This window comes from Schistocerca nitens, chromosome 8 (genome assembly GCF_023898315.1).
Source record: "Schistocerca nitens isolate TAMUIC-IGC-003100 chromosome 8, iqSchNite1.1, whole genome shotgun sequence".
Taxonomy (NCBI): Eukaryota; Metazoa; Arthropoda; class Insecta; order Orthoptera; family Acrididae; genus Schistocerca; species Schistocerca nitens.
Genome location: NC_064621.1, coordinates 385,068,459 through 385,089,894, shown reverse-complemented (window position 1 = coordinate 385,089,894; position 21,436 = coordinate 385,068,459). Strand labels below are relative to the sequence as shown.

The 21,436-nt window shown below is 39.5% G+C and overlaps 1 protein-coding gene across 1 annotated transcript in view; it reads left to right on the top strand.

The window, feature by feature from the left end:
* Positions 1-21,436, top strand: part of LOC126199166 (mitotic spindle assembly checkpoint protein MAD1) — a 102,243-nt gene that overhangs the window by 39,636 nt on the left and 41,171 nt on the right. The window contains exons 6-7 of the mRNA XM_049935926.1: positions 8,587-8,880; positions 9,660-9,804. Of these exons, the coding sequence (XP_049791883.1) occupies positions 8,587-8,880; positions 9,660-9,804 (439 nt within the window). The remainder of the gene's footprint in view (positions 1-8,586; positions 8,881-9,659; positions 9,805-21,436) is intronic.

Sequence of the window (21,436 nt, the reverse complement as noted above, 5' to 3'; positions counted from 1 at the left end):
ATTTTTGAGAATTTTTGGCTGTTACAAGTGTAGTGCATAACATAAGCTATCTGAGTAACAGCATCTGAAAATCCCTACATACTGGGAATTGACCACTGCACATCAAGAGAGGCTGACCCACCAGAATAAGAAGAGGCATGTGAATTATTGTGTTGTCAGCAGAGAAGCTGTAACAACAGAATGGATCAGTCAGGAGAGCTCATGACTTCAGATGTGGACTAGTCATTGGATGTCATGTGTGTAACAAATCCATCGGTGACATTTACTCTCTTCTAAACCAGCCCAGATCAGCTACTGATGATGTGATTTTGAAGTGAGAACACAAAGGAAGAACCATAGCTTCATCAATACTGACTTCATGTACTGATGAACAGGGATCATCGGGCATTGCAGAGGGTGGTTGTAAAAAATCACATGAAATCTGCAGAAGGGCCACTCATGAATTCCAAGGTGCTACCAGCAGTCCAGCCCACATAATGACTGTGTAGGGAGTTAAAAAGAATGGGGTTCAATGCTCAAGGAACTCCTCATAATCCAAACATATTTGTACTCAGTACTAATGTTTGAGGTGATGCAAGATGTGATGCCACTGGACAGTGGATAATTGAAAATGAGTGATTTGGAGTGATGATTCATGCTACATCAAGTTGCAATCTGATGGAAGGGTAAGGGTTTGGCAAATATTTGGAAAATGTTACAAATGTTACCTGCCGTCGTGTAATGCCAATAGAGAAGTATGGAGGAGGGGGTGTTATGGTATTGGGGTGATTTTTCTGGATAGGATGTGGTCCCCTTATTGTGCTTAAGAAAATGAGAAAAGCAGGAGTATGTGAACACATTTTATGGCACTGGAACCACAGAGGAACAGTTTGAAGATGAGTGTATAAGTATAACTGACAAAGTACCCTGCCATAAAGTAACATCTGTTAGGCAATGGTTTGTGAACAGTAACATTCCTGAAATGGATTGGCTTGTCCAGAGTCTCAATGGAATACCTTTGGGATGAACTAGAAAGTCCACTTCACTCCAAACTGCAGCATCCAACATCACCTTCATCCAATATCACTACCTTCTCTGATTTCGGCTCTTGAGGAAGAATGGGCTTCCATTCCTGTACAGACATTCAGACACCTCACTGAAAATCTCCCCACCAGAGTTCAAGCCATCATAAAGGCAAATGGTGAACACACTCCATATCAGTTCCACTAATAGGTGTCAGGACACTTTTTGAAGTATCTGCAATACCAGAATAGAAATGCAGAAAACACAAATCCGAAAACAATTTATTGGACTCACCAAAACAAAACCATAATACAATTTTCAAAAGAACAACCAACTCGTTCTCTACTGGGGGTTGACACAAATACAAAATAACAAACAATAATAACAGAAAAGACCTGACTCTTCATGGGGAGTGAACACAATAAACAATTCTACAATGTCAAGAGGTTCATTGACTATACCAAGTCCATCTACAAGAGATCGGCCAGCTAGAAGAGGCGTCGGACCTTGGCTGCCGGGGCGGCAGCTCTGCATCCATCAAAGCGCTGCATCAAACTCCCTTTTGCCAGCAATGCACCACCTTATAAAGCCCGTTGGCAGATGTATCTGCCAGATGTATCAAAGTAGTTCCTGGGCTAGCTGCGACCTCTGGTGCAGCTGTTCTGCAGGCTCTGCGAACGGGTAGTGGTCCCTGGTGGCCGTTGGTGAAGACCTTGTGTTGGGTTGTGGCCACTGCTAAGTATTTGTGTTGACAAAACAGATGACGTAGGTTTTCCTTGTGAATATACGCCCCCTGATGCAGGCATCCCATGTTGGCTGGACATGGAGTGGGATACCGATGCAGTAGGCGCTAAAATGTCTGAATTAGGTGGCCCCAGCACTTTTGATCAGATAGTGTATTTTGTAGTTAATCAGAGTGTGATTTAAAGTTGTAGCACACATTATAACAATTGTGTTGTTGTTGTGGTCTTCAGTCCTGAGACTGGTTTGATGCAGCTCTCCATGCTACTCTATCCTGTGCAAGCTTCTTCATCTCCCAGTACGTACTGCAGCCTACATCCTTCTGAATCTGCTTAGTGTATTCATCTCTTGGTCTCCCTCTACGATTTTTACCCTCTACGCTGCCCTCCAATACTAAATTGGTGATCTCTTGATGCCTCAGAACATGTCCTACCAACCGATCCCTTCTTCTAGTCAAGTTGTGCCACAAACTTCTCTTCTCCCCAATCCTATTCAACACCTCCTCATTAGTTATGTGATCTACCCATCTAAGCTTCAGAATTCTTCTGTAGCACCACATTTCGAAAGCTTCTATTCTCTTCTTGTCCAAGCTAGTTATTGTCCATGTTTCACTTCCATACATGGCTACACTCCATATGAATACTTTCAGAAGCGACTTCCTGACACTTAAATCTATACTCAATGTTAACAAATTTCTCTTCTTCAGCAACGCTTTCCTTGCCATTGCCAGTCTACATTTTATATCTTCTCTACTTCGGCCATCATCAGTTATTTTGCTCCCCAAATAGCAAAACTCCTTTACTATGTTAAGTGTCTCATTTCCTAATCTAATTCCCTCAGCATCACCCGACTTAATTCGACTGCATTCCATTATCCTTGTTTTACTTTTGTTGATGTTCATCTTATATCCTCCCTTCAAGACACTGTCCATTCCGTTCAACTGCTCTTCCAAGTCCTTTGCTGTCTCTGACAGAATTACAATGTCATCGGCGAACCTTAAAGTTTTTATTTCTTCTCCATGGATTTTAATACCTACTCCGAACTTTTCTTTTGTTTCCTTTACTGCTTGCCAATATACAGATTGAATAACATCAGGGAGAGGCTACAACCCTGTCTCACTCCCTTCCCAACCACTGCTTCCCTTTCATATCCCTCAACTCTTATAACTGCCATCTGGTTTCTGTACAAATTGTAAATAGCCATTCGCTCCCTGTATTTTACCCCTGCCACCTTCAGAATTTGAAAGAGAGTATTCCAGTCAACATTGTCAAAAGCTTTCTCCAAGTCTACAAATGCTAGAAAATCATATCCTATCATATTTAGTTTTGCCTTTCAACAGAATTGCATATTGTCTGCATTTATCATAAATTATTAATCTTGAAAAAGTTTCAACCTTTTTTTTTTTTACCCTCCAGAAATCTTGTTTTACGTGTTAACTTCTTCAGTTCTTATGTAGAAACTGTAGTAATACCTTAGGTTAACAGATCCAGAAATTAAAAGATAATCAGCAGGTCTGTTTTAAAGTTGTTTGTTTACTCTTGTGCAAAACATGGCACCAGCCATAATGCAGCCCAACAGTGGATATTGTTCTCAAACATGGGACGAGGTAGTTGATATTCATAAGCTGCTGTGAATGAGTTTGTTTAGAGGGCTCCTGGGATTTATATGCCAGAGATACCAAAGGTACTCAAGTACTGTCCTCTCCTGTGAATCCTGTCTCCTGTACAGCAAGTACAGTATCTACCAGTACCTGCCCACTTGACTGTGAGTGACATGCCAGTGGTAGGTCTAGGCATCCTGTACAGGTCAGACAGGGACCAGGCAGAACTCAGTGTTACACCCATCCCCTTAACCATAAGTTCAAGGTGCTGCCTTCCACTGAAACTGAAAGTGAGCCAGTTAGGCTCATTTCAACCGTTGGAAAAGGTACTGTGTGTAGTCTGCCAAGGCAAGGCAAATGCACTGATGTTGAGAAAGAGCTGAAATCACTAAAATTGAACAAAGCTACAGGTCCTGGTGGGCTCTTTATCAGATTCTATAATGAATGAGCCCCTCTTTTAACTGATCCCCTGAACAAAAAATCATGCCCAGTAGTTGGAAGAAAGTGCAGATCACACCCATCTACAGGAGTAGCAGAACTGGTCTACAAGACTATCATCCGATATTGAGAATGAATGCAGGAAACAATCCGCCAGGTTGTGGCTATGCCGTGTCTCCGTAATATCCTTTCTTCCCGGAGTTCTAGTCCTGTAAGTTACACAGGAGAAGTTCTGTGAAGTCTGGATGGTAGGAGATGATACACTGACAGAATTGCAGCTGTCAAGATGGGGTCATGAATTCTTCTCGGGTAGCTCAGTTGGTAGAGCACTTGCCTGTGAAAGGCGAATGTCCCAGGTTCAAGTCCCAGTATGGCATGTTGTTTTAATCTGTCATTAAGTTTCATACCATACAATATTCTTGACATCCATTGACTGAAGAATCTTAGAACATGTTCTGAGCTCAAATATATTGAGATAAACTGAACAGAATGACCTTCTCCATGCCAACCAGCATGGATTCTGAGAACAATGATTACCGTATTTACTCGAATCTAAGCCGCACTTTTTTTCCGGTTTTTGTAATCCAAAAAACCACCTGCGGCTTAGAATCGAGTGCAAAGCAAGCGGGAGTTCTGAAAAATGTTGGTGGGTGCCGCCACAACTAACTTCTGCCGTCGAATATATGTAGCGCCACACAGGCATGCTTTGTAGGCACAAAGATACATACTGGCACCAAAATCTCTGCGTCAGTAAATAAATTTTAAAAAAAGTGGAAGACGAGCCTTTTTCCTCCGCCCAGAGTTTCGACCACTCCATTTTGGTACATTATCCAACGAAGTAAATACAAATTCTGCATTGTTGATCTTCGAATGTAGCAGCATTTCAATGTACTACGAAAATCCGACTGGCAAGACTGTTTGGGATGTTTGTCAATATGGCCAACACTACGTTCTGAATTTTTTCCTACCTGTGAGAAGAGATGGTTGCTAATAGGAGCTTTTATGAATTGTGAATCACATGTAGTATTCTCTTCGCCATAAGATTAATACGAATATAAACATTTTGCCATGTATTGTTTCGTGTTTGCTACTATCTCATTTAAATCCTGTCTGCCTAATAAACTACGAAACTAGAGTGAGACAACAGCAAACGGGGAAGAATATACATATCATGTCATGTTTATATTCGTATTATTCTTATGCCTGATAGTGATACAGTCAGAAATGAAGCACGGCAACTGACTAGATTTTTAAATCTAAGATGACTCTAATTTCTGTGCAGAATGTAATGAACTAAAGAGGCGCCTGCAAAGATTTTGGAACGGAGAAAAATTTTCGCTAAAATTTCGTTCAGAACATCATCTATCATACGCAGTCTGTTATTTGGTTCTTGTTGATCATTATCAAAGAAAGCAGTAGTGTAAGTAACAACAAATGTTTCGCTAATGAGACAACTCCTCTCTATTTTTTATTTGTAAGCGGCGGTAGCGCGCACAAAAGCAAGCCACGCCGCGAGCGGCGACAGGCCATAAACACGCACTATCAGAATGCGACAAACAATGCATGACACAGTGCAGTAATGCATTTTTAGCTTGGAGTGACGTAAACACCTATAACAAAGAGAACGGCACTTATCAGATCAAAGAAAAATAAGCAATCAATTCAACCAGACGAAGCACGTGAAAAAGGAAGGATATCCGTATAAATACGGACGGAGCGCGTGACGCGTAGCAATGGCTACCTGGTAAACCGTAACTGCTAAGCTTACGACTCGAACCAAACTACTGCAGCTGTATCGTCATTCATTCGACCTAAATTGTGTCTCATATTACAACTATGCGAACTTTGTATCGATTTGGAGGTGCGACCTAAAACTTTTCTCTCCCCTTGAATTTCGAGTCTCAAATTTCAGGTGCGGCTTAGATTCGGGAAAAAAAATTTTTCCTTGATTTCGAGTCTCATTTTTCAGGTGCGGCTTAGATTCGAGTGCGGCTTAGATTCGAGTAAATACGGTATATGAAACCCAACTCTTTTCTCTCACGATATCCCGAAAGCCGTGGATCCAGGAAGTCGGGTGGGTGCTGTACTTCCCGATTTCCAAAAAGCATTTGACTCTGTGCCACCCCTACACTTACTATTGATAGTATGACCATATGTATGGGTATTGAGTAATATTTGTGACTGGATTGACATTTTCTTGTTAAGGAGAACACAGCATGTCAGGTGTAGAAGTAACTAATTGTGTGTCCAGGAAAGTGTGCTGGGACTAATTGCTCATGCTATACACTGAAGAGCCAAAGAAACTGGTACCCCTGCTTAGTATTTTGTAGGGCCCCCGTGAGCATGCAGAAGTGCTGCAACACAACATAGCATGGACTTAGTAATGTCTGAGGTAGTGCTGGAGGGAACTGACACCATGAATCCTGCAGGGTGTGGAGATCTCTTCTGAACAGCACATTGCAAGGCACCCCAGATATGCTCAATAATGTTCATGTCTGGGGAGTTTGGTGGCCAGCAGAAGTGTGTAAACTAAGAAGAGTGTCAGTGGAACCACTCTGTAGTAATTCTGGACGTGTGGGGTGTCGCATTGTCCTGCTGCAGTTGCCCAAGTCCTTCAGAATGTGCAGTGGACATGAATGGATGCAGGTGATCAGACAGGATGCTTACATATGTGTCACCTGTCAGTCATGTCTAGACGTATTGGGTCCCATGTCACTGCAGCTGCACTCGCCCCCACACCATTACAGAGCCTCCACCAGCTTGATGACATGCAGGGTCCATGGATTCATGAGGTTATCTCCAAACCCATACACGTCCATCTGCTCGATATAATTTTTGAAACGAGACTCGTCCGACCAGGCAACACGTTTCCAGTCATCAACAGCCCAATGTTGGTGTTGATGGGCCCAGGTGAAGCATAAAGCTTTGTGTCATGTTGTAATCAAGGGTACACGAGTGGGCCTTCAGGTCTGAAAGCCCATATTGATGATGTTTCATTGAATGGTTCGCATGCTGACACTTGTTGGTGGCATTGAAATCTGCAGCAATTTGCAGATGGCTTGCATTTCTGTCGCATTGAACTATTCTCTTCAGTCGTCATTGGTCGCGTTCTTGCAGGCTCTTTTTCTGGCTGCAGCAATGTTGGAGACTTGATGTTTTACCGGATTCCTGATATTCATGGAACACTCGTGAAATGATCATAAGGAAATATCCCCTCTGCATCACTACCTTGGAGATGCTGTGTCCCATCACTATGTGCCAACTACAACACCACGTTCAAACTCACTTAAATCATGATAACCTGTCACTGTAGTAGCAGTAACCAATCTAACAACTGCTCCAGTCACTTGTTGTCCTATATTGGTGATGCTGAGTGCAGCACCGTATTGTACCTGTTTTCGTATCTCTGTGTTTGAATAACCATGCCTATACCAGTTTCTTTGGCACTTCAGTGTATGTTAACAACCATGCAGACACTATGCAGACTAGACAATATTCCAAGACTGCTTGCAGATTATGTAGTAACAATGAAGTACTGTCTGAAAACAGCTACACAAACATTTCACACGTTCTTGATAAGATTTCAAAATAGTGTTAATATTGGAAACTTGCTTTAAATGTCCATAACTGAAAATTATGCACTTCACTATACAAAAAAAAAGTCATGTCCTATGACAACAATATCAATGAGTCAGAATTGGAATTGGTCAACTTACACGAATACTTGGTTGTAACAGTTTATAGGGATATGAAATGGGATGATCACTTTGACTCAGTCATAGGTCAAACAGGTGGCAGACTTTGGTTCATTGGTAGAATACTAGGCAAATGCAGTCAGTCTGCAAAGAAGATTGCTTACAAAACCCTAATGTGAGCCATCCTAGAATATTGCTCAAATGTGTAGGACTCATATCACATAGGAGTAACAGGGGACATTGAATGCATACAGAGGAGGACAGCATGAATACGCACAGGTATGTTTGACCCATTGGACAGTGTCATAGAGATGCTGAAGAAACTGAACTGGCAGAACTTTAATATAGTTACAAATGATCCCAAGAAAGCCTACATACAAATTTTTGAAAACCAGCTATAAAGAATGAATGTAAGAATACACTTTGACTCCTTACATATCACTGTCATAGGGATCATGAGAACAAGATTAGATTGTTTAAAACATCTGCAAAGGCATTTAAACAGTCATTTTTCCCACGCTTCATATGTGAATCGAACAGAAAGAAGCCATAATAACTGATACAGTGGGAAGTACGCTCTGTCTTGCACTTTGCAGTGATTTGCAGAATATAGATGAAGATGTAGATGTTTGTTGATTCAACTGCTAATGTAGTACACAGCATTAATCTGTCTGTGAGCTTACTAATGGTGTAAATTACATTTTCAGAGTGAAATATTCATTCTGGAAATAATTTATAGACCATGACTAAGCCGTTCTTAATAATACCCTTGCTAGAACAAGGTATGCAGTGATGTTTCTGTAAAATTAGGAAAGTAGATTAGAGTTATTGCAGGGATGGAGCTTTGTATTGGTTTGCAACATCTACCTGGGTGTCTGTCAGGGATAGAATCGCATATGAAAGACAAAGGTACACATTGACTTCCAGTCTGGTGCACAATTTTAATATGTAAGGCACTTCAGATGAAAATTCAGCCTCACTCAAACTTTTTAGGCCATTGTCTAGTTCAGAACATGCATTCCTTACAGTTGTGAAATGTAGTACTGAGGTGTGAACTACTTTTGTTCAGAACATTATAAAACATCAAATAATAGCTACAACATTTTACAGGAATGCTGTGCAAAACAAGTTACTGCTGGAGGAGATGGTAGCAGATCTAAAGCAGCGACAAGAGCGAGCAGATGAACGGGAGCGAGAGTTGGTTCGCGTTCAGGCCAGTTGTGAGACCCTGCAACACCGTCTTCAGGAGTGGGAGGCTCTAGGGCAAGAGGTCTGTGGGCCTGCAGAAAGTGAGTCATCTGCTTCCGCTACTACTCCAATGGCTGAGAAGGTTCGCTCTGTGGTTCAGGCGTTGCAACAGCGGGAGCTGTCTTTGAAGTCAGAGAATGGATCACTGAGCACAGAGTCAGTATTATTGTAATTAATATAGAAATAGAGTATAGCATCAGTTATCACAATTTAGTTTTTGGTAGCTCATGCCAATAATACTATTCACCCAGTTCTCATGTTAAAGGGTTGCTCGCTACGTGATCTTTATTTTGTTCTTCCTGCATTTGTCTTGGCTTCTGTCTGCCAGAGTCCTCCCCACCTCAATTTCATTTACATTCTTTTGCATTTCATTCTTTTGCATTTGTTATGTTGTTCAGTTATCTCATGCCAGCTTACAGGAACCTATTGCAGACACTAGTAGTGATACTTGGCCCATTTGTCCTTCATCTTTATAACTTTTTTCTATTGGTTTAGATATTATCTGAAAAATGGCATGAAACTGGAAAAGAAAAAAAATGTGTGTATATGGGTGGTGGAATGGCTCTCACATTGTAAATAAAGTGAGGGAGAGGTGAAAAGACAGATTGAACAAAAAAGGAGATGTACTTGAGTTGTTCCATTCTTGAGAACTATAGTAGTATGTGAAACCACATGTATGTGCTTTTAACCTTCAAAAGATTTAATTTGGACATGTTACTCAATTTGTTGTAGTCTACTTGTTCGTGGGTGACGGTGACACATTATCAACTTGAGTGAAGACATAATCTTAGAACTTAAATATTATTTAATTTATTTTTTGTATGTGATGGTTTTAGTACAGTTTATATCAGTTTTGTAATGTTATATACAGGAACAAGCTTTAACATTCCCACTTCTCAGAAATTGTCACAAATATTATTTAATTTTCTTTTCAGATTGAAGGCTTTACAACTGAAATTTGATTCTGTTGTATCGGAGCTAGATAAGATAAAAGCAGATACTGCCAAGAACCAGACAGAAGCTGAGCAACAAACATTACTGATTCGAAGACTACAGAAGAAACTACTTCTTGTTTCTGGGGTTAGTTCTAAATTGAAAAAGATATGTTTATTCCCAACTCCGTTCTTTTATGTATATCTAGCAGTTGTATATTTAGCAAACTGGGTTTGTTAAAAACACATCATCTTTGAATAGTAAAGACAATCCCATAAAACAATGTAGACACTTACCAAATTCAGAACTCTCCATATTATCTCCCACATTTCTCCTCATTCTTGTTATTTTCCTTTTATTTTAACCATGATATCACAGACGCATTTGCATTCACAACAGTTTGCTGTGTATTAATGTGGCCAAGTCACCCTCAGACATGGGGAGAAGTCATTCAAGTACAGGCCACATACTACGTGTTTATGTGGTTGCATTCATAGCCCTTTTGGCTCTCCTGAAAAAGCAAAACATTACCAATAGATTCCAGTGTACAGAAGCAAGGTTTATATTTGTTGAATATTGTTTGCTGAATGTGTCAAAACAGGAATTTGTAGAATTAAGGGCTACTTTTGAGCAGTTTTTGTATGATTCTAGAACATGAATATGAATAATTGCATAATCAGTTAAATTAGGATTATTTATTTAGATCACTCAAATGGAAATGAGAAATTCGTTGCTGAAAATCAAACGATGTACTGCCATTGGAAAGATTTAGGGAAGTAATTCAACTGATTGAGTAGATTTATCAACTGAGATTGGCCAATTTGTCTGTACTTTGTGCTGGTGTACAATTGCAGAGCAGTGATGGGGTTTACAATTACAAGTGCTCGCAACTTGGTGCAGTGTAGTTTGAGAAGTTTTTAGTTACTGAAGATGGGTCACCACCAAAAAAAGGTGAACCTCAATGCAAGATAATCCATTTCCCGATAGTCCCTCTGTGCTACCAGACACATAACTCTGATGATATATCTTGGAATACTGATGTCAGTTACGGAACTATGCATAAAATATGCACAACCAGTTGTAGATAAATAGGTGAGTACTATGAGTGCAAATATCATTGCATGGTACTGACAGTAAGTGGCTAGTACCTGATAGTGAACAGGAGGAAGTATGGTTTGCTACATCATTTGACATCAAGAGAATGAAATGTAGTGTAAACAGTGTTTTTATCATTCTTAGGATGTGCAGATGTTAAATATTAAAAGTTACTGACATTAAGAAACCTTCATCATCAGGCATGTGATATGTACTTTTATTCACCAGACTTCCTTCTGACTTCTCCATGCATTCCATTCTCCTGCTACTGTAAATACACTCTTTTTACGAAATCAGTTTTTCTGATGTCCTCTACCTACTTATCTTTTTTTCTCTTTTCTTATCTCTTGGAACTCAAAAAATACCTCCTTGTGTAGTTTACCACCCATTTGCTTGCCCACCTACATTTTATTTTCATTCCAGCTATACTTAACATCTCACACTCTAATTTGTTCCCTGCTCCACATTTTTTTTCTAATAACTCCGATTGTGCATCTGTCCATTGCTCACTGAGTATCCTTGTGTTTGAACTGTTTTCCCATTGAAAATCCATGTCTCATTGCTAAAATCAAAACAAACAGTATGGGTTGACATTACCAAACAAATGTTTTACCATTGCATAAACCTGTAAATGAGATATATTCAAATAATTAGCCCTGTTATTGCAACACCTTTTAGATTTACTGACTCATATTTGTCGAGAATATATTGTGCTCCAAAATCCTCGTACGACTAATTATCTGCAGTGTGACAAAAAAAGTGAAACACCCTGAAGGGGAGGAGGAAACGAAATGAAACTTAACAAATTGAGAGGTCTGTGATGTTATTTTAGTGATTAAAAAATCGAGTCAAATTTACGTATAACTTGGCATTATGAGCTCACTTATCAGTATGACGTTCCACTCTCTCTGGCCTGGGTTTAAGTGCTGATTTGGTTGGGAAAGTTGTCGTAAAGCTGTTGTATCCTCTCCTATTGCAAGCTGGTCCACAACTGTTGTAACTGGTTCTTGATGTTCTGAATACCAACACTGGGACAGAGTTGAGATCCGAGTTGGTCCCACACATTGTCTATTGAGAAAAGACGTGGGGATCTTGTTGGCACGGGGGAGTACCTCATCACCACACAGACAGTTCCTACAGTACAGTTATTTCTATCAGAGAATAAGCACAGTTTCAGGAAAAACAACTCATGTGAAACACAACTTGCTTTATTTACCCACATATGTGGACAAGTATTGCCCTGTTGATAAATGGCACATGTGAGGGATGTGTGTGATGTACCATTGTGCTGTCCGTATTCTCTATTAATACAAGCCATGATCTGAAGTCATACATGATAGCTCCCCATATCATGGCACCAGAAGAAACACCAAAACTTTGAAAGAGTGGGACCTCCTCCCTGGTTGCCATCATAACTCTGTCATGTGATGCTAGCACTGTTTCACACGAATACGCAGCATCTTCATGTTCTTCAGTCATCACTCCACATTTGGCACTGTTCATGCCCCTTATATACCCTACCAGGCCTGATAACAACACTACACGTGAACAACACTAATTTACTCCAGTGGCCATTTTATCGTTGCAGAAAACTGCATCTCTTAATTTTTTACATATCAACCGGTAGTGTATACATGTATGAAGTTACATTGATAACTAACCATGTCTTCTGGGTGTTCAACTTTTGTGAGGCAAAGTAAAAAACAGTAAAAGAACAGTGTGCCACTAACATCTGTCTGTTAAAGAATGCTAAAATGTGTTGAGAGCTGAACATTCTGATGTGCCTAGGAAAAGAAGCTTCTATCAGAGAATAAGCACAGTTTCAGGAAAAACAACTCGTGTGAAACACAACTTGCTTTATTTACCCACTGCATCTTGTAAATAATAGGGGCAGTTGAGGATATAGAGCCTATTTTTCTAGATTCCTGAAAGGTGTTTGACACTATACAGCATTATCCACGAATTACCGAACTATGATCATATGCATTACCTTTACAGATATTATTGCCTTAAATAATTATAACTGACACAGCCCAGTTTGTCATCAGAGTTGTTGGCAAATGTTCAACAGAAATAAAATTAATATTGAGTGTGCACCAACAATGCATTATAAGACCACTGATTTTCTTAATATAGGTCAACATTTTCTCAAACAATGGAATAATGACAATATTATGAAAAAGACAGAGTCCTACTCAACATATTGAGGAGATGTTGAGTCGCAGATGTGCACAACAAGAGTCCAGTCTCGGTGACCAGAGATGATGGCGATGTGTATGTGAGTTGTGCTTGCGTGAATATATGTGTGTGTGTGTGTGTGTGTGTGTGTGTGTGTGTGTGTGTGTGTGTTTGTTTTACTTTAGAAGACGGCCTTTTGGCCGAAAGCTTAACCCTTAACTGGAATCGATATTTTGACGAACATAACTGGAATCGCGGGTCCAAATGGACCCTTGAATAAAAATTCAACATAATCCCCGTAAAAGATATAATTCATATGTAAATGCGTAATGATTGTATTAAAATAAGTTTTATTTCAAATATAAATCGACTTTTCTAGAGCAAAAATTTTAGATTGTGTTATTTTTTTTTTAATTCTAAATCCATTGTCTCATATTTTACAAGAATTTTTAGTACCTTACTTTATAATGCTATATGATTGCAAAAGAGGCTTAGATTAAAAAACCTAGATGTACTATGGAGTTTCTCACAACTTCCCCTTGACTAATGAAAACAAAACATGGAAGTGTCCAAATGTTATCTATATCAGTACCTGAACTAAGAATGGCACTTGGTACAGAACTCTTTTTTTTCTGCAGATGAATTTAAAACATCTGTCACATTTTTGTGATTACTGTCAGTTTTAGGACCACATAAATAACATCTTCCTCTTTCTCATGAGCTACTTTGATTACAAGTGAGTTTTCTAGTCATAGCTCATTTTGCAGTTCATCAGCTGCCCCTAGAAAATTATCTATCCTACTCTTCAAATCTGCTGAAAATGAATAATACACCATCTCTCTTTCTGTGATAAATGACCTTATCAAATTTAGTCCAATTTCTTCTATGTAATGGTTAAGTTTCGTACATTTTCCACCATTTGATGCCTTCCATAATACGAATCCATTTGTACTCGCAACATTCAATATTGCTGAAAAAACTACACATGGCCAGCGATGAGTTTTTCGAGACTGAATAAGTGGTGCATTTCTGATTTAATGTATCAGTACCACCATTTTTTCTGTTGTAAAATTCAATTATCTCAGGTTTTCCACTGTTTTCATTGACTGAATTTTCAACGTGCATTGATGAGATCACCACTACACTTAGATTCTTTTTTGGGACATAAGATGGCAATGTTTTATTCTTCATGAAATTAAATACTGTAGATCCTAATACCCATTGTTTATTGGCTAAAAATTTTGCTGGTGTTTTCCTTTTATTTTTGCGCATCATTCCAACGTAAGTTAAACCATTTTCAATCAGTTTGACAACCAGCTCCACAGAAGAGCAGTTATCAGCAGTTATATTTCTGTTTGTTCCAAATAAAGGTTCTGCAAGCTGCAGTACATTCTGTGTTGGAACTGAAAGTTGGGTTGTTTTATTAGTTATTGCTTTGCCCGTATAGATAAAAGCATTGTATAAATAGTGTGTTTAAGTGTCACAAAGGCACATAATCTTGATGCCATATTTAGCAGGCTTTGATTTCATATGAACCCTGAAAAAACATTTTTCTCTAAAAGGGCAAAGCATTTCATCAACTGTCAAATATTCTGAGCAGCTATAGTTTTTTTGACAGTTCTGAAGGAAATTTCCAAATATTTCTGAGATGAAAGCAGCGTTATCATAAGTTGTTCTTTCTTCCCTAGAATTCACATCTTCAAATCTCAAAGCAGGTAACAGGAACATAAATGGCTTTATTTACATCGTTATTCTGAATATATCTTGGCCTGTTCCATCAGTTGCCCATAAACTTTCTATATCTTCATGTCCAGATTTGAATACACCTGATAATAACAACAACCCAAAGAACGCTTTCATTTCCACAATTCTCACATGGTTAGTGTAAGTAGCATTAGTTTTATGCTTTTCTGAATATTTTGTAATTTTCTGGTTAGTGTGAGTGCAAATATGTGTGATCATTTCATTTGGTATCAGCAACTGCCATCATTCAATTGGTGACCTGTTCTGTTTTTCATGAGCTGTACCAATGAGACCAGGCAGGTGAGTGATGATGTTGTGACTTCTGACTCTCTGCGTAGCTGGTGGATGAGTAGACCACTTGAATCGATTTTTACCTCGAAAATATGCTTTACTTGACAGCCGGCTATCTCTCTCTACTGAATCATCAGACGATGAATTGCTTGAATCAGAAGAAATTTCTTGTTATGTATTTTCGTCGTCACTTGTGTTCTCTTCATCACGAGGTTGAAAATCACTTAAAGATTCTGTGTCTGAATAATTTTTGTCTAATAATAGTTCACAGATTTCTTTTTCAGTTAGACCCCATTGCATTGTGGCAATAAAGTGCCTGAAACACCGCAAAATAAGTTGATATACACTGGCTAAAAAAATCCTGTATCTGTAATCGCTGGTCAAATTGGACCCAGGAATGGCACTTACCTCCACTTCCAGTAAATTTCAAGCAGTGAGCTCCTGGTCCCTGGTGCACTTCACAATGTACTGAGATTACATTGGCGCACCAAATTGAAACTTCAACATTTCCGTTGTTAGGTGGTTTGATTGTTGTTGGCGGGTCCAAAATGACCCACGATTCCAGTTAAGGGTTAAATGTATAGCAGCCCTTTTGTTGTGCTGTCTGCAACTCAACATCTCCTCTATATGGTAAGTAGCTATCTATCAGTTCCATAATATTAACTTTTTATCAAATAGGCTCAGCATCACTATCAATTTGGTCACTGATCATGTTGTAGTCTACAGGACAGTATCATTGTTGGATGATCGTAGGGAATGAAGATTTTATGGTTGATGTTACTTCTGCCAGTAATATAAGTAAGTTTCATATCTGTGCTTCTGAAATTATCTGCAAAGGCAAACCTGAGTTATTCCCCGGCATTATTTACTTAATTGAACTACTCCACTGTTACCAGTAATGGATGGAACTGGACCGTACCTCCACTTTGACAGCTGCCACCAATTCCATACCAAGAAGTCTCTTCCATACAGCCTAGACACCCATGGCCATCACATCTGCAATGACGAGCGGTCCCTCTCGAAATATACCAAGGGTCTCACTGACGCCTTCACAGATCGTAAGTATCCTCCCAACCTTGTACAAAAACAAATCCCCCTTGCTTTATTTTTCCAGTCTCCCACCACCTCCCAAAGTCTCGCCATCCGGCCACAGAGGAACATTCCCCTCATAACTCGGTACCGCATAGGACTGGAGCAGCTGAATTACATTCTCCTCCAGGGTTTTGAACTCTCATCATGCCCTGCAATGAGAAGTGTTCTGTCCTTTATGGTATTCCCTGCTCCCATCCCCTTACCTCATGGCTCATATCCCTGTAATAGACCTAGATGCAAGACCTGTCCCATACATCCTCCCACCACCACCACCACCTACTCCAGTATGGTCACAAACATCACCTGTCCCATCAAAGGCAGGGCTACCTGTAAAAACAGTCATGTGATCTACAAGCTAAGCTGCAACCACTTTGCTGCATTCTATGTGGGCATGACAATCAACAAGCTGTGTGTCCACATGAATGGCCACTGACAAACTGTGGCCAAGAAACAAGTGGACCATCCTGTTTCGGAGCACGCAGCCCAACATGACATCTTTGATTTCAGTGATTGCTTCACAGCCTGCACCATAAGAAACCTTCCCACCGTCACCAGTTTTTCTGAATTGCGCAGGTGGAAACTCTGCCTGCAATATATCCTATGTTCCCGCAACTCTCCTGGCCTCCACCTTCGTTAGTCATTGTCCTCACCCATCCAGTTCCTTCCCTGTTCTCATTCTGGCACAACATAGCCCTCATTCCACCAACATACCCAGTCTTTTTACTTCTCTCCTTTGCTACTACCCCCCCCCCCCATCCTCCCCCACCACTCCCTTGCCATCTGTCTAACCTCCCGACTGTATCTAACTGCCTTACCCTCTCTCCAGCTGCCCAGCACCACTTCACTGTACCCCGCCACTACCTTCTCCCCACCCCAGCCTCCTCCTTACTCCCACCCAGTTGCCACTCCATCACGCACTACAACTGTTGCTTGCTGCTGCTCGCAGTGTGGCTTCAGCTGCTGCAATCTTTGTGTGTGTGTGTGTGTGTGTGTGTGTGTGTGTGTGTGTGTGTGTGTGTGTGTGTGTGTGTGTGTGTGTGTGAGAGAGAGAGAGAGTGAGTGAGTGAGTGCGCGCGTGCGTGGGCACATGCATGCCATCTATTTTCGACAAAAGCCTTGTTGGCCAAAAGCTTATTTGTGACAGTGTTTTTGTTGTGCCAAACTTTGACTCAGCATCTCCTCTATATGTTGAGTAGTAACTATCCTTTTCGTAATATCGCTTAATACATTAGGTTAGATGTTAGGATTATTTTCTTCACAGATATGATACTCCTTTTAATGTGCTTCACCGACATCATAACTTTTCCAAAATTACAGAATGTTTCCTTTTTGTCCTACAAGATTTATTTATTCTTAAAGTAATCCAGGTGCTATTCCCTTTTCTTTCTTGTTGGTATCTACTTGATCCGAGTTACTTTTAGGGGAAAACGTTATTAGATTACAGTTTTACTAGTGAATGTATTGTATTTTCGTTCAAGCCATAAGTTCATACTTTGAACAGTCTCCTGAAATACTCATATTTCTTTATATTAATACATCCCCCACATTTAGTTTCAAAAAGTATTAGCCTTAATAAGTGTTAGTAAACTTTATGAACTGCATGTCATGGTCTGAGAGACCATTTACAGTTGCTTTTGTGATATGAATTTATTCAGAAAACTTGTCTGTAAAGATACTATAATAATTGCAACTAGGAGGAACAACTTGCCTACTTTCAGTGCAAACACAATAGAACTGATCGTAGTACTCTTAACTCCTACCAGTCTTTCCCTCTTCATGGAGGAACAAGGAAATGGTTGGAGCTTGGATATGAAAAAGGGATGGAACAGTATTGAAGGTAGGAGTTAGTGCATTACATCATCCACAGCTCAAAAGGTGATACAAGAGAGAGTGTGTGAAGTAATGATGGTTTAAAGAGAATTGAAAATATGTGAAAATAATGTAGGTAGAGATGAAGAAGAAAGAAAAGAGAGATAGAGGAAAAAGGGGACACACACATGCGGAAGATGAAATAAATAAATGTATATTGGAATAAGATGAAATTCTGACAAACATAAATATGAGAAGGGGAGTGGGGTGAGACTAACAAAGGTTTAAGTCCAGAGTCCAGAATATGTTTGAGAGAGAATTTCCATCCCTGAAATTCAGGGACACTGATATTCGAAGAAAATATATACTTCTCTAGATAATGAGTGTTTTCTTACTAGTTATTTTGCAACAATTAACTCGTCTTTCTATATTTCTTGCTTAGAATATTAACAAATTTAATGCTACACAGTGCAAGTTCCAATATTTTGCTTCTTGCTAACAATACATTTAAATAATGAAACCATTAACCAGAGTATTATGATAGGTATTATAACAAAAGCCCTTTTTAATGACCCTCAGAAGACCGAAATATTTTTCTTTCAACAGCAGTTTCCCTTAAATGTGGGTTTAAGCCAAGTGCATGGAAGGAATGACCCAAAATAATAATTCAAGGATGTTTAAGTGATATAAGTGCCATTTAATTGCAAACTTACCAATATCTTGTGCTACAACTTTAAATACAGTACATGCACGAAAAGAAACATGCAACAGAAAACAGTCTTTACATTGGCTTTCAAGCACTTGCTTTTTGTCTAATAAAATTACACATATACACATTTTGTGTAGTTATGTGTGTGAATATGTGCAATATTACTAGAGAAACAAGCATTCCATGTAGTTGTGTGTACAAAAATGCGTAATTTTACTAGAGAAAGAGCAAGAGCTCGAAAGCTAGTGTAAATACTGTTTTCTATTGTGTGGTTCTATGTGCCATACATCAGTCGGCTATAGGTGGGTTGTTGCAGGTGTCGCAAAAATTATTTAATGTTTTGAAAGGTGGTAGAATGGGTCAGAACAAGATAAAAATTCCAGTAAACATGGGCCCTAAAAGGGGAAATAACCACTTGTTGTTCTGTGCTACTATAAAATGTATATTTTCTACTGAACAAGTGCACATAGCTCTTAAGGTACGGATTTTAGAGCCCATGTTTATTGGACATTTTTTCCTTGCTTTGGTCTGTTTTACCACCTCTCACATTTTTGGAAAACTTTTTTTTAAATATCCTGTGTGTATGTTTTCTTCTAAGTGTTGTCAGGTGCATTTTTCTGGTGTTTTGGCAGATATTTGCAATTTCATTTTTGCCAATATGTAGATGGACTCAGTCCAAGCAAATACTACTCACCATGTCTTTCATGCGACATCCAGCACTGACAAAAGAAATTGGTTTATTTTCCATTAAACAAAATTATTTTTAAAGCAGAGTTTTATGTGTAGTGATCACAAATCAGTCTAGTGTGATATTTGTTTTACTAATATGTATTAACCACAATTATTGCACCTGGGACTTAGGGCACTTCAGTCAGCTTATCATGAGTTTTTATCATGGTAGTTCACAAGAGCACACTGAACCACTTGATGATAGTATATGCACAACTCTCCTGAAATCATTCACAATGTGATTTGTTTTCCTTTGTCACTACTGTACTTGTTTACTGCAATGTCACCATATGTTTCTGATAACAGCCATGGGAGGCGAAGTGCAATAATGTAGTGGGTGGGTTATACTCATTAAAAAAAAACAAAATTGGAAATATATGCCAATACACCAAAGTAAAAGTGTCTTATATATACCCTTTGTTTAAAAATCAAAAATAGTTGATTGTTTTCTTCAGGGAAATTTCATGTGCTATTGCCATATGTTCCCACTTATAGGAATGCTGCCACATCTTGTTCCTTGACACCGTAAAAAAAAAATAAAAAAAAAAATTCCACATCATTGAACATTGAAATGTGAATGTTCTTCCTTTTGGATCCAAACAAAGCACTAGGGTGGCAAGTAAGATTGCTTCTTTCTTTTGAATATGCTGCACAGTGAAGACTGTGCCAAATCATGCTGAAAAGTTTTTGTTACATTTATCCTCAACATTGTGGATGATGATCAGGTTTTGCTAAATTGTCAGCTTTCTTTGTTTGTGGGTCATAACTCTACTGAAGTAAACATTGATAAATTTGACATTAAACAACTGCACTTCTCAGCTCGCACTTCGTCCATTCAGTGACTGTGACATCAGATCATATGACCAAGGCCACATGATATGCAGGGCAGAAATTGCTTTCTGATTAATTTGACACATTTTCCAGCATCATTACAAGGGAAATGGAGCTGTTGACCAAAAGACAATGATCTAGGTGCAGGTTGACTCAAAGAATAGATTACCTTTTACTCTTATTGCATGACACTCCCTTGGACATGTTAGGAATTGAATAAAACTGGATTTTAATTTGCAGAATCTTTTCTGTTTATTCCTTAAAAGACCACTTTTTCTTAAAGTGGGGTTCATTAAATGTAGGGAGGAATAAAATAGTTCATATGGGAGTTTCACCAGCACAGACAAGAAAAGTTGTTAAATGTAGGATTTCTTTAAAAGTGTGTTTTTAACTCTGAATGTTACTGTAATATTTTTATTGACTTTGTAACATTTACATAATTTACTGTGTTTACCCAAGCAGTGACTCTTTTTTTCTACAAGAGTATGTCAAAAACCATCTTGCTTGCCTCAGAGTTGTCAACTCAACTCTGAATCCCAGTAGATGTTCCTCAGAAGTTGAAAACATTTCCAGCCAGAGGCAAAGTGATGTTCTTCATATTCTCCAACAGTGGAAAATCCAGGATGGAATGGAACAATACTGTGAAGAGGGAAGTAGATACAGATACTCACCATACAGAGGAGATGCTGAGTCACAGATAGGCGCTACACAAGAACTGTCACAAATATAGCTTTCGGCCACTAAGGCCTTTGTCAAAATTAGACGACAAACCCACATATACACTCAGGCAAACGCAACTCAGATACATGACTGCAACTGAGGCCACACTGTGAGCGGCAGAATCAGCATGTGATGGGAGTGGCGACTGGGTGGGGGTAAGGAGGAGGGTGGGAGGGGGAGGGATAGTACGGTAGGTGTGGCAGACAGTGAATTGCTGCTGGGGAGCACACATGAATGAGGTGGAAAGAGGATAGGACATCTATGTGCAGTTGGGAGGTTATACGGAGGGCAGTGGAGAGGTAGAGAGGGGGGGGGGTAGCAAAAAAGGAGAGAAGTAAAAAAACTGGGTGTGATGGAGGAAAGAGGGCTGTGTAGTGCTGGAATGGGAACAGAGAAGGGTCTGGATGGGAGAGGACAATGACTAATGAAGGTTGAGGCCAGAAGGGTTACGGGAACGTGGGGTGTATTGCAGGAAAAGTTCCCACTGCGCACTTCAGAAAAGCTGGTGATGGCTGGAAGGGTGTCATGAAACTTCCTGGCAGATTAAAGCTGTGTGCCGGACCGAGACTCAAACTTGGAACC